The sequence below is a fragment of the Astatotilapia calliptera genome, chromosome 6 (assembly GCF_964374335.1).
Source record: "Astatotilapia calliptera chromosome 6, fAstCal68.1, whole genome shotgun sequence".
NCBI lineage: Eukaryota > Metazoa > Chordata > Actinopteri > Cichliformes > Cichlidae > Astatotilapia > Astatotilapia calliptera.
Window position 1 is genome coordinate 39,576,158 of NC_137427.1, and position 18,749 is coordinate 39,594,906.

An 18,749-nucleotide genomic window follows, 5' to 3' on the forward strand; every position below is an offset into this window, starting at 1 on the left:
TGAGTAAAGGGCAGGGGGGGCAGGGATAGCTCAGTAGGTAGAGTGGTGGCACCATGATCGGAAGGTCGGGGGTTCGATTCCACTGAACAGCTACCCTGAGGTACCCCTGAGCAAGGTACCGTCCCTACACACTGCTCCCCGGGCGCCCAATGGCTGCCCACTGCTTCACTGAGTGAATGGGTTAAATACAGAGAGGAATTTCCCCACGGGGATCAATAAAGTACACTTTCTTCTTTCTTCTTTAAACCTCACTAGGTTTTGGATAAAGTGTATACTCACAAACCTGTCAAATCTGCATTTGAAACGTTTGCTACCATATAGTGCTGGGCCATATCATATTGTTCACGGTAATACCGGTATAACGTTGGGCAATGATAAGAAAATGAAATATCGCGATAGAATATGGGTAAAACGCGCATGCGCAGTGCCTTTGTTTTCATATGCACATGGCGGAAAAAGCATGGTGGCGACGGAGTATGAGAAGGGCGAAAGTGGATCGTTGAAAATGAAACAGATGAACCAGAATTGGTTTGTAAAAATGCTGCAACTTCAGTGGTGTGTAACTGGTTTAGCTTTCATCCGTCACATACACAACAAAGCACTATTTTTGGTAGAGCATGCTAGCGGGCCGTCGTTATTACCGTTTTTTTTTTTTTTTGGAAAATATGGCACACTTAAAATCAATCCTTTGATTTTTCTGAAAATCGACAGTGCCCTTATAATCCCGTGTGCCTTATGTATGAATTCTGGTTGTGTTTACTGACCTCGAAATGATTTTATGCACACGGTGCTCGAAAATCTGTCAAATGTTTTAGTACGACTTTGCTAAGCTACGAACCCGCACTGCTTGATGGATTGTCGGAGCATTACGGCTATCATAGGCAGGCGCCTCGCGGAGTGATACGTTCTGCGCTGTGTGTATAACGTCTTTTTATGTTTTGTGGATATTATACATGGTTATGCTGAGGATATGTCGGCCAATTTCCACTTGAAATGCCTTTTGGTTAAATTGTCAGCAAGGAATTTGCATTTGCTCTGTAAAATTTTTATATAACTTTAATGCATATAAAAAACAGCTGCTTGTTTAAGTGAAAATACATTGATGTTTGTTTGTTTTTTTGCACTAATAAAGTTGTGGAGTTGTAAAGTGTTTTGTCTAGTGTCAATTATATTGTCAGTTATATCGTTATCGCAAATTTTCAAATGTATATCATGATAATATTTTTGGTCATATCGCCCTGCTCTATTACCGTAGCAGTATAGTATTGCAACATGGCATTTGGGTCTTCTTACTAAAATGGGAAAATAGGAACATAAATAGTGCCACCATTGCCAGACCTGGCCCACATCTAGTTGACATACACCCACCCATGACACCAGTCAGTCAGAAGTGCCAGCTTGATGCCGGATCTGGACCAGATCTGGGCCAGACCTGTCTGTTATGTGGGAAAGCACAGGGTAGACTTCAGAATGCTCAGTTTTCTTCATAGCAGCCACCACATTCTTTTAAAGGCTTGAAGACACAAACTCACTCATTCCCTGCACACTTAAACTTGCAGACACACATGCACAAAAACTCATAATATGCACACACACCCTTTCAGAGCTCTTTTTTTTCAAAGCTGCCTTTCAGAACTCTGATTAAAAGATGGAATAATCAAGAGATTACTCGATTACTAAGATAATCAATAGCTGCAGCCCTACATCATATCCACGCATGAAATGGACAAGCAGTTTATGAAAGCTGCAGTCTCTCCAAACAAGATAAGGTCAAATTTTTCTGTGACAAGAATCAAAGAAAAAAACAAACACCAAATGAAAAAATAATTGTTTAGCACTCTTTTTAAAAATCACTACAACAGCATAGGAAATGGCTCAGAAAGGTTAGTTTTTTATGTGCTTCTTTTCTCTGACCCTCTGCCTCCCACTGAAGTATCCCTCTGAAGTTTAAGAGAAAATGACAATTTTTCCATCGTATAGATCTCTTGTACAGAATGTATCCAATCTTCCATCGTTGGTGGTTCAAGCTTAAGCCATTCCCTTGTAAGAGGCTTTTTACTTGCGGCCAGTAGGATATACAAGAGTCTATTATCATTGGAATTCAATTTATCCACTGGTACATTACACAAAAATATGGTCTCAAAGGTTAAAGGAAAAACAAATGAAAACACATTTTGTAGATGTTCATGGATTAGAGACCAATACTGGCGAATAACTGTGCAATCCCAAAAAGATTTGGAAATGGTTAGCTCCATCTCCCCCACATCTCTAACATGTGTCACCAGTTCCCCAATATCTTTGTTAAGCAGGGGTGATGAAAAATCTCATAATTCTTTTCCAGCAAAATTCACGCCAAACATTAGACCCAGTGGTAGCCCACTATATCTTGCATGTGTGGTCCCAACACTCCTCTGTAATTGACAAATTACCTTCTTTTTCCCACATTGCTTTAATATACACAGTGCTGTCGTTTTTACACCGCAGGATGCTGTTATATAATTTGGAAATGATTTTGCTTTGCGCTCCAGATTTGGTTAATAATAAAAATGTTTCTACAAATTGTAATTCGTTTAGGTTCACTTTTAATTTTTGATTAAAATAATTTCTGACCTGTAGATATCTAAAGAAGTTGTCTGAACCTAAATCATGTTTACGTCTTAAAAAGCTAAAAAAAAAAAAAAGCTCAAAGCTTTGGAATGCCCCCTTGTGGACAAATGAATAATAATTAGTTATACCTTTTGAAACCCAGTTCTTGAATCTATTATCGTAATGATTTGGGGGTAAAATCTGAATCATATGCACACCATCTTAAAACCTTGGAGCCCTTTTCCAAACCGCGAATTCTTATTACTTCTTTCCAAGCAGATATCATTATTTGTAGTATAGGTTCGTCTGCCACGTTTATGTCCGATATTAAAGCTGTAACTGGTATTCCTTTAACTATTGTTCCTTCAACATCTTTCCATCCGGCGTGTAATCTGGACAACAGAGACATATCCATGGTCTTAACTGAGCTGCACAATAATATTCTCGTAGACAAGGAAGCCCACGACCTCCCTTTTCTTTCTTTAGTTTGAGTGTTTTATATTTAACTTTAGCTTTTTTCCCGTTCCAGATTTTGACAATCCAGTATTTTGACAATATTCTATCCCATGCCACAAACTGTTTTTGTGGTATGGCAATCGGTAAAGACTGAAACAAATACAGCAGTCGGGGAAGAATATTTAATCTGATTGATTCGATCCTGGAGTGTAGGTCCAGAAACGGAATGGTATTCCATCTTTGTATATCTGATTTTATAGATTCATTTATCTGAGCATAGTTGGCACTGAACATTTTGGTGAAGTCACGGTGTATTACCAACCCTAGATACCTAATGCTATCTGCATCCCATTTCCATTTATAGCAATTCTTAATTTTGACTGGTGGTTCATAGTTTACAGTTAATACCTGCATTTTATTTACATTAACCTTATATCCCGAAAAAGAGCCATACTCTGATAGCATGTCCATGATTTGGGGGAGTGCCTGTAAGGGAAAGGATATTGTTAAAAGTAAGTCGTCAGCAAGTAGTGCTAATTTCTGTTCCCCTCCTGCCATTCTTACTCCAGTTATATCCTGTCTCTGCCTGATCCATTGACTTAATGGTTCTATAAACAAAGCAAAAAGCAGTTGTGAAATGGTTCTTTATTCTATGTATAGTCCTCTCTGCTTGTTGCTTCCTAAGTTTAAGAAACAGGAGTCTTAATGATTTCCTCCCTACCTCGCATTGCTGTTGTTTAATAAAAAGACCTTTTTTCTGTATGTCCATTGTGTTTAGATTATCTTTCTTTTTTTTTATTATATCAGATTTAATATCATCATTCAGCGTCACAGAGTGTAGATGTTGTAGCTCTAACAATTTGTCTTCTAATTGACAACGGTTTTCCCACCTTGATTTTATAATGTAAGAGGATATACTAATTATTTTTCCTCTAATCACTGCCTTCAATGCATCCCATAATATTCCCGGAGATACCTCCTCATTTTCATTATACTCTAAGTAAGTTTCTATTTCTTTTTTCAAACTCTCTTTAATATTTGGATAATTTAAAATGTTTGAATTCAACCTCCATAAGGTTAATCTATTTTTGCTATTCAGGCAAATATCAAGATAAACCGGCTTATGATCTGAGATGGTACAAGCGGCTATTTCACAGCTTTTAATTCTAAATACATAGTTCTTAAACACGAGAATATAATCTAGCCTAGAATATACGTTGTGCGGAATTGAGAAATGGGTGTACTTTCTATCATTTGGATGAAAATCTCTCCACACATCTAGTAGTCCAAAATCGTCCATAAAATGCACCATTCTTCTTCCAGTATTCCTCTGATCACCTTTTCCGTTTGAAGAATCTAGTTTGACATTTAATGTGACATTAAAGCAAATGAAAATTCCCTGACTCCTTGTTGTTGCCAATTTCAAAATCTGCCTATATAAGGACTAGTCACTGCCTGGGGGAATATACACATTTAAGAGAGTAATCATGGTACCCTCAGTCTTACCTGTTACCAATATATATCTACCTTATATGTTCATAATTCAAAGCTGAGGATAACAGAATCGCCACCCCCCTTCGCCTCCCATAACTATGAGAAGAATAGAAGGCATGTTTAAAACCTTGTTTGTTAAGTTTTGCCTGGTCTTTGTCAGCTAGATGTGTTTCCTGCATCAGAACAATTTGGGCTTTGTCCCTTTTAAACTTAGATAGGGCTTTCCACCTTTTCACTGGACTATGTAAGCCATTAATATTAATTGACAAAATTTTTATTAACCTGCTACTCGTCTAAATTGTAATTTTCTGTGATTATTATCTGCACACCCTTGTAAAAACTAAACATAAAACATATGAAAAAAAGTTTCATCAGAAAGGAACAGAAATCAAAATAAAATCTTAACTTCCGAGGTAGAGGTCCCTGAAATGGACCCTGCTTCACCTCGAGAGGCAACTTCCTCATCAGTCTATGAAGGAGGCTCTCGATGGCTTAGGCCTCACCATAAAGAGCATTCATGAGAGAACCTATTTATTTATGTATTGTACACCATATAGTAAACTTAATTGTAAAGGGAAACAAAGTAAGTAGACCTCAATTTTCCGAGGAAGAAGGTACCGTCCTCCTGAAGGCTCAGAGTTTTTCTTTGTAACCGGGATCGCGTTTCTTGTTTGCCGCTGCGCTCACTGGTTCTCTGCTGACCTTACTCCATGTTAGCTGCTTCAGTTCTTCCAGAACTATTTCAGGTGTTATAACGACGTTTACAGCATAACCTCTACTGGCCATATCTTCGGTGGCTTCAGCTGCAGTGTTGTAAATTTTTTTTTTATCAGTACAGGGAGTGCAGAATTATTAGGCAAGTTGTATTTTTGAGGAATAATTTTATTATTGAACAACAACCATGTTCTCAATGAACCCAAAAAACTCCTTAATATCAAAGCTGAATGTTTTTGGAAGTAGTTTTTAGTTTGTTTTTAGTTTTAGCTATTTTAGGGGGATATCTGTGTGTGCAGGTGACTATTACTGTGCATAATTATTAGGCAACTTAACAAAAAACAAATATATACCCATTTCAATTATTTATTTTTACCAGTGAAACCAATATAACATCTCCACATTCACAAATATACATTTCTGACATTCAAAAACAAAACAACAACAAATCAGCGACCAGTATAGCCACCTTTCTTTGCAAGGACACTCAAAAGCCTGCCATCCATGGATTCTGTCAGTGTTTTGATCTGTTCACCATCAACATTGCGTGCAGCAGCAACCACAGCCTCCCAGACACTGTTCAGAGAGGTGTACTGTTTTCCCTCCTTGTAAATCTCACATTTGATGATGGACCACAGGTTCTCAATGGGGTTCAGATCAGGTGAACAAGGTGGCCATGTCATTAGTTTTTCTTCTTTTATACCCTTTCTTGCCAGCCACGCTGTGGAGTACTTGGACGCGTGTGATGGAGCATTGTCCTGCATGAAAATCATGTTTTTCTTGAAGGATGCAGACTTCTTCCTGTACCACTGCTTGATGAAGGTGTCTTCCAGAAACTGGCAGTAGGACTGGGAGTTGAGCTTGACTCCATCCTCAACCCGAAAAAGCCCCACAAGCTCATCTTTGATGATACCAGCCCAAACCAGTACTCCACCTCCACCTTGCTGGCGTCTGAGTCGGACTGGAGCTCTCTGCCCTTTACCAATCCAGCCACGGGCCCATCCATCTGGCCCATCAAGACTCACTCTCATTTCATCAGTCCATAAAACCTTAGAAAAACCAGTCTTGAGATATTTCTTGGCCCAGGCTTGACGTTTCAGCTTGTGTGTCTTGTTCAGTGGTGGTCGTCTTTCAGCCTTTCTTACCTTGGCCATGTCTCTGAGTATTGCACACCTTGTGCTTTTGGGTGCTCCAGTGATGTTGCAGCTCTGAAATATGGCCAAACTGGTGGCAAGTGGCATCTTGGCAGCTGCACGCTTGACTTTTCTCAGTTCATGGGCAGTTATTTTGCGCCTTGGTTTTTCCACACGCTTCTTGTGACCCTGTTGACTATTTTGAATGAAACGCTTGATTGTTCGATGATCACGCTTCAGAAGCTTTGCAATTTTGAGACTGCTGCATCCCTCTGCAAGATATCTCACTATTTTTGACTTTTCTGAGCCTGTCAAGTCCTTCTTTTGACCCATTTTGCCAAAGGAAAGGACGTTGCCTAATAATTATGCACACCTGATATAGGGTGTTGATGTCATTAGACCACACCCCTTCTCATTACAGAGATGCACATCACCTAATATGCTTAATTGGTAGTAGGCTTTCGAGCCTATACAGCTTGGAGTAAGACAACATGCATGAAGAGGATGATGTGGACAAAATACTCATTTGCCTAATAATTCTGCACTCCCTGTATATTTCACCTTAAGCAGGGCTGGGAAGAGAGTCTGGAAGGGGATCTGCTGCTCTTTCAGAATCTTGCGCATCTCTGCATTAGGGCTGCCACAAACGATTATTTTGATAGTTGACTAGTCACCGATTATTTTTGCGATTAGTCGACTAATCAGATCATGCATTCATTGGACGTAAAACGTACAGCTTATTGCACCAGCATGCTCTTATATAACTATCATTAGCTTACAGCTTTAAGTGTGTAAGGTATGTGCTAACTAAAAATAAAGACAAGATGATAGTTTATTAAATTTTGATGAAATCTGCAGATTGTTTCAGTGGAGTTTAATAAACTCAGCCGTCTGCTCCTTGCTATCTAAAATATAACAGGACACCGGAGTATATTCTCCAGCATCTCACACTTCTGATAATCAGTTGTCTGCTTGACATTTATTCAGCTGTGTAAAAACTATAACTTTAATCTCAGCCAAACCGATTTACTCAGGAACAAATAAAATACTAAAAAAAGCCAAACAACAACTTTTTTAAGTTATCTAAGTGGCTTATATATCATGTTTAACCTGAGTAGCGAAAGATGGCGGTGGGTTTGAAAACGATTTGCCGGGAGTCCGGTGTTCTCACGGGCTCTAGTGAGCCTTGAACCCCGGCTAGCTATCGAGCTGGTGGGTATCAGATGTCTCCGAAAACGTCGGAGCACTTTTGAAAATATGTGGTGTCCTGATAAACTGAGCAGATATTTGAAGTTTACACAGCTACATTCTCGCCTGAAAATATGTTAAACGTTTATTTTGTGACCCAGAAAGAATAATAACAGTAACATTAAAACTAACTAGCTGCCGCCATTGTTGGAAACTGAGCAGGGCCACGCTATGAATTCTGGGACACAGTTTCTTCTTCAGATTGTTATTCTTGATGTTAAAACAGACCCTGACAAATAGCATTAAGCGTTGCTTATCGAACAATCAGATATGCAAACAATTGTTCTTGTACTTCTTGATATTTTATAGCTGCTTCTGTTTTCTAGGCTTTTTTTGCTTGTTTTGTCTCCTCAGCTCTTCACTGAATATGGACGACTGGCCATGGAGGAAGTCTATGAGAAACCCTTTCAGGTCTGCCATACTATGGTCATTGTCCTTAAAATATATAAGGGAGGTTTCTTTTAATTTTAAAACAAGCTTTGTCTTGTTGTATCAGTACTTGTAAAGCCATGAAAGGAAAACATCTGGTCTTCATGTCTGTTCCTGGTCAAAGCTTCTAACAATCTTTTTCTTCATACCAGCACATACTGCTTGAGTTTTAACTGTTGCACATTCTTATCCATTTCTAGATGTTCTTCACCTGAAAGTCACACATTGATGTCCATGCTGAATAATAATTTAAATGTTGTTTTTTAAGAGACTGATGTTCCTAATCAGAGATTGGAGTTACCCATATGAACATCCATACGGCCTGGAGGGAGGGCGGGGCTTCTTGGATAAACGATTGCAGGTGAGTTGAATAATTAAACCCTAACAGCCTGACTTAATAGATCAACAAAGTCACGTGGCAGTGGATGTAAAGCAGGTGGAAACTGCCTACCTACTATATATAGAGGCAATCTTCTGTCGAACATCTCCACGGTTTTTTACATTTCACATTGTTTTAATTTGTTTTAAGTGCAGTAAATCAGATATTAACTGAAGTGCCTGGCTTGTGTTCAGGTGAAACAGAACCAACACGAGGAGCTCCAGAATGTCCGCAGACACATCCACTCCTGCTTCTCCAAAATCAGCTGTTTCTTGTTGCCTCACCCTGGCCTCAAGGTGGCCACCAATCCTCATTTCGATGGGCGGCTCACAGGTATAACAGAACTTGTAATAGCAAAGGTCAGTTCATCTTCTTTTCGTGTGTATGTTCTCTTCCTCACCCCTTGGAGGGTGGTATTTCTCTGTTCCTCAAGCTGGGCCCTCTCCCGATTATGGATGCTCCTGGATTGTTGCTCTGGCACTAACTAATCCTTGCCCTCCCTTTTTTTATTGCTCATCGACCCTCAGGATGCTTAGCTTTGGGTGGAGACCTGAACATTGTGAGGAGTTTTTGTGTTTTGACATCAATAGCGTGGCCACCTTATTATTCCAGCTGTGCTGTAGCCTCTGAATGTTCTGCGCTATAGATTGATATTTACATCAAAAGCTGTGCGAGAAATAGCATAATCACAAGTAAATCTGTCCATCTGTGCAGGTATTGATGATCACTTGTGCAAGTATATTTTCGTGCACAGAACTTGTGCACAAAGACGGCAGCTCACACAAGTGGCTAGTTTATGAGGGCTGCTCCATTATGCTCTTGATGGTAACTCTTTGTTCTTGAAACCAAATCAAGCTCGCTCAAATCACCTGAGTTTTGACTGTATGGAAGCCCAAAAGAAAAGGGGTCCTAATGTGATTGTTCACTTTGGACAGTTAAGGTTATTGTGTTAAATGACACTGTGGAAGCAACACAAGAACTGTTTTAAACCACTGTCTATGTACCATTTACGATTTTGAAAATGACTTTTGCCAAATTAACTATCAGCAGTTATTGTTTGTAGTGTAGCAGTGGAAGTAGTGAAAAGTGTCATAGGTGTCAGTATTTTAATGCTTTAATCCTGAAAATCTCTCAGAGCAGAGGTACTTGCAAGGGCACAAACATGCAGGATGTCTTGGAAAGTAGAAACTCTTCCTTTTTTATCCATGGCTGCTGAGTTCTATGTGTGCAGTTTGTTGAATTTATGCGAGTGGAGGAATATGTAATGTAATGTTATGTTACATGTTATAATATGTAACTATGCATGCATATAGTAGTAGTGAACAAACAGAGAAAAAATGCCGTGTGATAGATGTAGCAAAAGCAACTTCAGGAAGAATGAACAGAAGAAGCTCGAGAAAGGAAACACGCTGAGAGAAGACCTATAGAAGACACTGAAGGTGAAGGTAATCGAAACACTCAGAGCAGTGACCCCCAAATTTGGGGAGCGGCTCTAGCACATTCCAGGAATTATATCAGGTTTCTGTGTCCAGAAGAGCGCAGTCCTAGGATAGTTAGGATAGTGCATAGGATCCTCGGGCTCCTAGGCCCGACCTGAGCTTAAAGGACAGACAGTTTGTTTCTGTTTTTGTATGTAATAATATAATATATTGGCCCGGTGGCGCCAGTGTCCGGCAGCCTCGCCTCTGTCAGCGCGCCCCAGGGCAGCTGTGGCTGCAATGTAGCTTGCCATCACCAGTGTGTGAATGTGTGTGTGACTGGGTGGATGACTGAATGTAGTGTAAAGCGCTATACAAATACAGGCCATTTACCATTTATTATATATTGGTAGGAACACTAGAGGGGTGAAACATCACCTTCTAGTAGATAGAGCAGTCGCACAAAACTTCAAGACCAGACTGACCTCATCCTGGATCGATTTTTTTTTGTTTTTTGCAACTCAACCAGATGCTTTTGGTAGCCATCAACAGTATTTTGGGATAATTCTTCTTGAATTTTGTGGTGAAGATTGTACTGAACTAATCAAAGCAAATAAAGAGTGAAATGACCCTGGGTAAGAGGGTGTAGGTATGGTAATCAGGGGCAGATATGAATATAATGATGAGCTTTGACTGTTCTGCTTTTTAGAATAATTATTCAAAGTGTTTTGTATACGTTTTTGTAGCCAGCTGTAAGATCAATATTTAAAATGTCGATGATCAGCTCTTCAATCTGTTTGGCAGGGAGTGCATGTTTATATGCCATCTTTGTGTCAGTGCAACCAAATATTACAACCCAAAAATAGTTTATAACTTTTCACCATGTTTTTCTGTAATGTTAATTTTTTTTAGATGTGTTAGCTATTATGTGTCATTTGTTGTACCCTTTGTTTGTTTGTTTATTCTAATGTGAATTTCAATTTACAGACTGTGACGATCTAATTAATATAACACCTAAAAACCTATATTTGGTCAAGTCTTACTTAAAATGCGAAAATATGGATATAAAGGAACAACTTGGCTTGCTCAGGAAATTATTTATTTGCAGGAGGGATCTAATTGACCCCTCAGGGATAAACATGGAATGCACACAACTCAGTGCTTCTCCACCAGGAGAAGCTATTATACACTTTTTTTGGGGTGGGGGGTAAATATGTTTTTGGTGTGTCACTCAGATATTGATGGGGACTTCCAGAAGGAGCTGCTGAACCTCGTTCCAGCGCTGCTTGCTCCAGAAAATCTAGTGGAAAAAGAGATTGGAGGAGTCAAAATTACCTGCAGAGATCTGCTGCACTATTTCAAAGTGAGTTTACTCGTCAGTAAGTCATCTATGTAAGACTTGGTTGAAAGCCACAGAAAAAGCTATCCGTTTTGGTTGATTGTATTGTCAAATTTCTAAAAATGTTCCCTACCCTACTGCTGTATTTGCAGGCCTACATGAAGATCTATCAGGGAGAGGAACTCCCTCATCCCAAATCAATGCTCCAGGTTGGTTCAGCTCCTTCAGTTTCACTGTTAGATGGCTCCATCTCCTGGACAGGTTACATTATGATCTGTAATCAGAAGAGTAAGTGTCTCTGAGGTTAAGAAGTGAATGGCGTCTGTTTATTATGAAGATTTTACATCTTCAATCAAGTATCAAGTTGATACATTTGCTTTAAAGGAAAACAACAACACCACATGCCTCAGATCAGGCTGCACTCAATCTCAGTTTAATTAAAAACTTTCTGTATTGATTAATGTGTGATAAAGATTGTTTCTGCACAATGTTTTGTCCTCTGGTTTTTAGGCAACAGCTGAAGCAAATAACCTTGCAGCTGTAGCAGGATCCAAAGACATATACAACAAAAGCATGGAGCAGGTAAACATATGGCATTTTGAGGGACATGGATTTAAGCTGATCTGGAGAGTTTGAGATCCAGACACCTCAGAACTTGGATGTCAGACTAAAGTGATGTAACTCCTGACTCTCAATTCTGATTGATTTGTGAAGAGTACACATATAACCACAAAATATGTGGTTAACATGAGTTTGTGCCAGAAGTTTGATCATTGTCTAAACACTGTTACTTCCTGTTCATTTAATCAGAGATCCAGGTTTTGTTTGATGAATTCAGTAAATTTTTTTGTTGTATTTCCTGTCCTGGTCTCAGATCTGTGGTGGAGACAAACCATACATTTCCCCAGCAGAGTTAGAGCGCCGTCATGTGGAGCTACGGCAGGCTTCCGTGCGGTGCTTCCGCTCTGTCAAGAAGATGGGCGGAGAAGATTTCTGCCGGCGCTACCAGGAGAAGCTGGAGGCAGAACTCGATGAGGCCTATGCCAACTTCAGCAAGCAGAATGATGGAAAGAACATCTTCTACGCTGCACGGACGCCCGCCACACTCTTTGCTGTCATGTTTGTCATGTACATAGTGTCAGTTGTCACCGGCTTTGTGGGCATTAGCTCTGTGGCCACGCTGTGCAACCTGGTGATGGGATTGGCTCTGACAGCACTCTGCATCTGGGCCTATGTTAAATACTCTGGAGAGTTTCGCGAGGTCGGAGGATTCATTGACCAGGTGGCTGAAACCCTCTGGGAACAGGTGAGAGGACAATCTTTGCATTACAAGTGGTGCAAATTTCTTCTAATCTTTATGTCAGTGAATGATTGATTAACTGATTGATTGAGTATATCAGCAGTGTTGGGCAAGTTACTTTGAAAAAGTAATTAATTATAGTTACTAGTTACTTCTTTAAAAAAGTAACTGAGTTAGTAACTGAGTTACAAGATTCTAAAAGTAATTAATTACTTGAAAAGTAACTATTGCGTTACTTTAAAAAATGTTTAACCCTCTGGGGTCCAGGGTATAATTGGCCATTTTTAACTACTTTTGATTTTACCTCCACATTTTACCTTTAAAAACTATTTACTTTGCCTTGTTTGGTATCATTCTTTTCAGCACAACCTCACGTGTCTGAATTTACAGTTATGTTTTCATTTTGACATTCTGTATTAACCCAGTTGATCTAAAATCAGACAAAAAAGTAGAGAAGGTTATATTTTTTACTGTAACAACCTCAAACATGTTTATTGAATCATATTTCATAACTTTAAATGCAAATATAAATGGTCAATTTCAAAATCCTATGCAAGTTTTGCAAACAACAAAGTTATTTGTGTCCATTTACCTTTTACCCTTTTTCAAATAACCATTTCAAACTATTTACATAACAATCAGCTGTTCTGCATTCAATAAGATGCCACACAAATTATTTGTGCCACTCCAAAAATGTCTGTCCACTATAAAGGAGAACATCACAGCCTGATACCTGCAGGTCTGACAGCAGGAGGTATATCACTCCTCCTGTTTTCTACCTGGAGACCGCAGTCGCCTCATTGTTCTGACACACAACGCAAAAATATTCAAAACGCTACACGCTAACTGCACAAGACAACACATTAACTACACACTCCAAACACGCTAAACGTCACAAATCTCTCACATCTCAAAACTCGCTCTCTCTCTTTTTCTGCTGTCTTTCTCTCTCTCTCGCCGTCACTCCTAAAACGTCCCCCTCTTCCTAAACAGCCAAATGTCATGTTGCCATATCATTTTTGATTGGTCGTCATGGTGCATTTTTCCACCAACACCAAAGGGCTGTTTCTTGTTTTTTTTGTTTTTTGGTCATAAGCAGAGAGTGCTCGCTGCGCTGTCCTTAGACAGTAAACGTTACAAAACTGTTGAGGAAAAAACGCCACGTATATATTGTTTATCATGACTCTGGTTTTACGTGGTCTATCAGTACAATTTAAAAACTGGCACCTTGTTGCTTTGTCATCTTGAAGTGGTCGTGTGATTGGCTTACCACGACTACTTTATTCTTCCTCAGTCAAACAGCAGCACTCATGCGATTGTTTTGCCCCCTTAGCTCCAGTGATTGCCGCCTGCGAGAGCGCACGCAGCTGCTTGAAGCTGTAGCGCCCAGATTACTTACAGCTACTTTCGTACAACTGATATAAGATGTGGTAAGCTGAAGACAGCTTCAACCGTCTGCTTGTTGAAAAATAGTAACGCAACCGCACCGTATTTTCTTCTTAGTAACAGTAACGGCGTTGTAACAATAGGAATTATTAGTTAGATAACTTGTTACTGGAAAAAAGTGACGCCCTTAGTAACGCCATTACTTGTAACCCCGTTATTCCCATCACTGTATATCAGTATTTTTATGTAGGTTCTCATTTAGGTCATGGTATATCAATGTTTTCTCCCCACCTTTTATGCTTCACTCAAAAGTTTTCAAAAGTGAGAGGTGATTGCCATCATCAACTGTCTAAATTTTATTATTTAAAATTCAAGTACCTCTATTTGTCAGGAGTTTAACCTCCTAAGACCCGAACTCTTTCATGGCATGCATTTTTAATTTTTCTTTGCTATTTGGGCTGATTGGGACCTGATGAATGTAAAAACAAAGAATTACCAGATTTTTTTTAACCTAATTTTTGTTTCTAAGAAAAATGAGATCTACATATGACGATATTTGTTTTGAATTTTGATAGAACAGTGGCAGTATACTGTCCTCGTAAGTGAATATCAGGCCCTTGTAGAGAAAAATTAAGTATTTTGGTCTAGACATCCCAAAATGTGATGTCCACATATGTGGATGCCAGGTCCTTGGAGGTTAATTTACTGAATATTTTATTTTTCAATATTTAAGCATAGAACACAAGAACAGTACACAGTAAGGTGCAAGGTATACGTAGAACTTCAATGAAGGTTCTGACAGCTTTGACTCCCAGATGAGGTATATTTTGTGTGTGTACGTGTGCTATTAAATAAGTGACTGTTTCTGTAAGGCTTTAAAGGACCTTGAAGAAAAAATGTATGCAAAAGTGAGGTTTTTCTTTGTACTTCGATGTAATGTTTCCTGCTGCAGAAAAGATGTTCTGAGGATGTAGATTTATTTATAGTTATTTAATTATTAACTTTAATTATTAATATTAATAATAGTTCAGTAGCAGCCCCAATAAAGAATAAAATTAATTCTTCTGTAGCTTTGCTGTAGATTTGTCGCAGTCAAAAACAAATGGCTGTGAATGGGAGCAGCAACAGCTTGCTTTTTTTAAACAAGTTGAAGCATTAGTCGCAAGTGTGACTGACACTGGTACATGGTAAACTGGTACATTTACATCGTAAATGGACTGGTTCATATATGGTGCTTTTCTACTGTTCCTAAGCACTCAAAGCATTTTATACAACTTGCCTCATTCACCCATTCGCGGCTATTTATACAGGCGCTTTTTTCTTTTTTCCAAGTAAGTGCTTTCTGTCAAAGAAACATTGACATGGTGCTCCAACCCACCTTCCCCAAATTAGCTTCACTACCATAGTTCTGACATTTTTGGTTTTTCTGTTCTTGCTTTTTTGATTAATCTTTCATATTTGCCCCTTAATGCTTCCAGAGGACTCCACGAAAGGTGAGCCCTTGCTTCACGTATATCTTTCCTTTTTTTTAATAGTTGCAGGACTAGGGAGATATGTTAGATTTTATTTATTTATTTATTTTTAATCACAATCAAAACCACTAAGACTTATCAATGAACTTTTTATTTAGATAATTATTTGAATTTCAGGAGCTTGGCCACATCTCATACACTCCCCTTCCTGTTCTCTGTCTATAATTGACCCCCTGCACTACGAATTGGTTGTGTTCTCATTTTTGTCAAAACACCCATTGACACCTATTGTGTGTTTTTGATGTGAAGGAGGTAGGGAGGCATAACATTTAGGACATAACAGTTTACTAGCATTGAGCATCAATTAAAATGTTAACAATTAGATTGAACAACTAGTAAGTCTGGTACTGACCAGTGACAATAATAACTAATGTCTTGATGCATGCTCAATCATCCAGAAAAGTAAATCTCTAAAGGTTCATTCTGTTATTCTGGACATGTCATTTTCAGCATGAGAAATGTTTTGTCACTCAGCCAAGTGACTTCTTCAGTCTCACCTACCTGCAGGTTTCCCCAACATTTGTATAATCACTGAAATTAGCACCAGTGACAAACAATGGGCTGTCAAGACCAGTTTTAATGATCGTTAATATGCAAATTGTCATAACTATTGATCAATAACCATTGATCAATGGCCATCAGCACCATGGCAAAGATGGTGATCTTTCTCCACCTTACAATTCCGTGATTGCAGCCATTCCTTAACTCTCTGTAAATTGTACTCATGGCCAGATACACAGAATCAACTTCTTGGAATCAACTTCTGGTGAATAATAGTTGTTTAGCCTTGTCCATCATTCCTCGAACCTGTCTATTACCGTCATTTCATGTCCTGCTGAAAAATAGTTGCAGTTCCATCTTTAGCTGCTCCTCCATTACCATTTTACTGCACAGCTGCCAAAGGAATGCTGGGTTGTTCTGTAGTCCTCCTTCATAGAATGCAGGTATCTAAAACTCTTAGGATGACCGCAGGCTAACAGATATCTGCTGAGGGAGTTCACATCTGCACTCGGGGGAGTGTAAAGACAGAGCACTACCACGTGACTGATGTATGTGTCTTGGAGAAAATCCTCACAGTTACACCTACCTCCTGTTTAAAAGGCCGTCGGCTTCAACACACTGCATCAGGAAATAGGTCTCCAAAAGTGGAGCGTGCCCTGAGAGACTGTTTGAATTCACTGACTGGGATATGCTGCTGGATCCACATGATGAGGACAGTGAAGGGATTGCAGGCTGTCAGTGTGGACGCGGTCTCACCTGTCAAGACAGTACGCTGTTATCCTAACAACACCTCCTGAATAACACAGGAGGTCAAGGCTATCCTCAACGGGAAGAAGGTGGCCTACAGAATAAAGGATAGGACACAAGACGAGGGGTGGTACAATAGAGGAGACATTGGAGGAGCCAAGTAACTCTTGGTAACCTTCTTCAATCGGTATGACCAACAACCAACTGTCCCACCTCACTACAGTGCCCTCCCCCAACTCCTTTCTCCACATGACATTGCTGCACACTCCACACCCTGCTCATCGCAGTCTCTCTCCCTCACTGGCACCCTCACCTGACACAGAGGACATACCTCTCCTCCTCCCCTCCCCACAGTCCTCTCCCTGCATAACTGCAGACCAAGTGAGGAGAGAACTGGCTTTGACCCAGGAAGTCCCCCTGCCTTTGGGCCTGCTGTGTCCATGGCTGCTGCACAGTCAGGATACTTTTCCTGGACTTCTCTAGTGCTTTCAATATCATCCAGCCAATTATGTTCCAGGAAAAACTTGAACGGATTGAAGTGGACCCCTGCCTGGTGACCTGGATAAGCAGCTACCTCACTGAGACACCACAGTATGTCAAGCTGAAGGACTGAGCAGCACTGGTGCACCGTAGGGCACAGTGCTGGCCCCTCTTCCCTTCACCCTATGCACTTTAGACTTAACAACTCAGAGATGTGTCATGCATGTCTCTGCACTCCTTAAACATCTGCAGGAAACTCCTGTGGATGTTCTACCAGTTAGTGGTTGCCAGCTTGATCTTTTACGTGGTGGCGTGCTGGAGGGGTGGTACATCCAAAAAGGATTCCTCCAGGCTGGCGAAGGTAGGCTGGCTCTGTGGTTGGCATGAAGCTAGACTGACTCTCTGGTAACAGTGGCAGAGAAAAGTACTCTGGAAATTTCCTCTGCTAACTGTCATCAAACCACAGAGAAACCGGATCAGCGACGGGCTGCTCCTCCCCAGCAGCAGAACCAGCAGGGCTAAAAATTCTTTGTTCCCTGAGCCATCAAAATGTACAATTCAGGGAGAGGGGGAGGAGTAGCAGCAGGAGGGAAGGGCACGGGACGATGTTGATCCAGTGAAATAAACTAAACTTATTACCTCCAATGCTAGAAATCACAGCATGCTTCACTAGAGCTCAGTGTTCCAGTTCTCTCATCATCTGGAATTTCTTCCAATCTCCTCTCCTGACATTCCGTGGCATTTATGCCAGTATATCCGTCACGCTGACCACCAATTATATATTTGCAACAGTCTTTAACCTTTGTAACGTACAGTCATCACTTCTTGGTGATGCCTTCCTTGGGGATTTGCCCAAAACTCGAGCCATAATATGCATCATATAATTCCTTTTTTAATAATGTATAAAAATCCTTGTAGATAGATGCTGACTATAGCTCCATTTGGTGGCACACCTGTCAAACTACTACACACCCAACATAAAGCTTTACCTATATTACTCCAAGATAACTTGGAAAACAGCTGTTATGGAGCAAGAGGCTAACACCATTCTTTGTACCAGGTTCTAAAAATGCTCTTTAATGCTGTGCAGCATTTTAACAGTCCATAACACTTTTAAAATATTCACCTTTAGACCCAGCCTCAAGTGATCCTGCTATATTGAGACAGCAGCTACCTCCTCTCCAAACAAGTCCAGTTAGCCTAATAAAATTTAACAAAAGTAAACGGTTTTGATTGCGCATACAGTACAGGAGTAATAATTAGTAGCTTTGATTTCATTACGTTATGTGTTGAGTGAAACTGAAATGGGCTTATTCATCAAATACTGATTTTTGAGGGGTGAGGGTTCAAAAGAAGAAAAAATTAAAACAACCCAGGACATCATTTTCACACCATAGAAACAATATAACAGTATAAAGCAGCTATTGTGGCATACCAGGTTGCCTAGCAACATGATTATTTGCACACATTTTGACATCAAGGCTGCTGTAAAATGAGCCAGAGCTGGCTGTATGTGATTGGTAAATAAATATTAAACTGTAATGGGATAAAAGATGAATAATTACTGCAGCGTTGAGGATGGGATTTTGAGCTCGAGCAGAGTTGGT

The 18,749-nt window shown here is 39.9% G+C and overlaps 1 protein-coding gene and 1 long non-coding RNA gene across 4 annotated transcripts in view; one reads left to right on the plus strand and one right to left on the minus strand.

Moving 5' to 3' along the window:
• LOC113024715 (atlastin-2) overlaps positions 1–18,749 on the plus strand; it is a 39,552-nt gene that overhangs the window by 18,524 nt on the left and 2,279 nt on the right. Inside the window, exons 6-13 of one of the 2 annotated variants that reach the window (XM_026172001.2) lie at positions 7,986–8,042; positions 8,329–8,421; positions 8,634–8,772; positions 11,093–11,220; positions 11,349–11,405; positions 11,707–11,778; positions 12,071–12,502; positions 15,361–15,375. In XM_026172001.2, coding sequence (XP_026027786.1) covers positions 7,986–8,042; positions 8,329–8,421; positions 8,634–8,772; positions 11,093–11,220; positions 11,349–11,405; positions 11,707–11,778; positions 12,071–12,502; positions 15,361–15,375 — 993 coding nt within the window. The remainder of the gene's footprint in view (positions 1–7,985; positions 8,043–8,328; positions 8,422–8,633; positions 8,773–11,092; positions 11,221–11,348; positions 11,406–11,706; positions 11,779–12,070; positions 12,503–15,360; positions 15,376–18,749) is intronic. The other variant, XM_026172002.2, reaches the window with a different exon arrangement.
• LOC145429252 (uncharacterized) lies at positions 10,940–18,557 on the minus strand. 2 transcript variants are annotated; one of them, XR_013909489.1, is made up of 3 exons: positions 16,502–18,557; positions 11,330–11,470; positions 10,940–11,157 (listed from the first exon to the last, which is right to left on the minus strand). It is a non-coding gene; the product is annotated as an uncharacterized LOC145429252 (long non-coding RNA). The 2 variants fall into 2 exon arrangements; XR_013909488.1 differs by lacking the exon at positions 16,502–18,557 and having other exon boundaries at positions 11,330–12,072.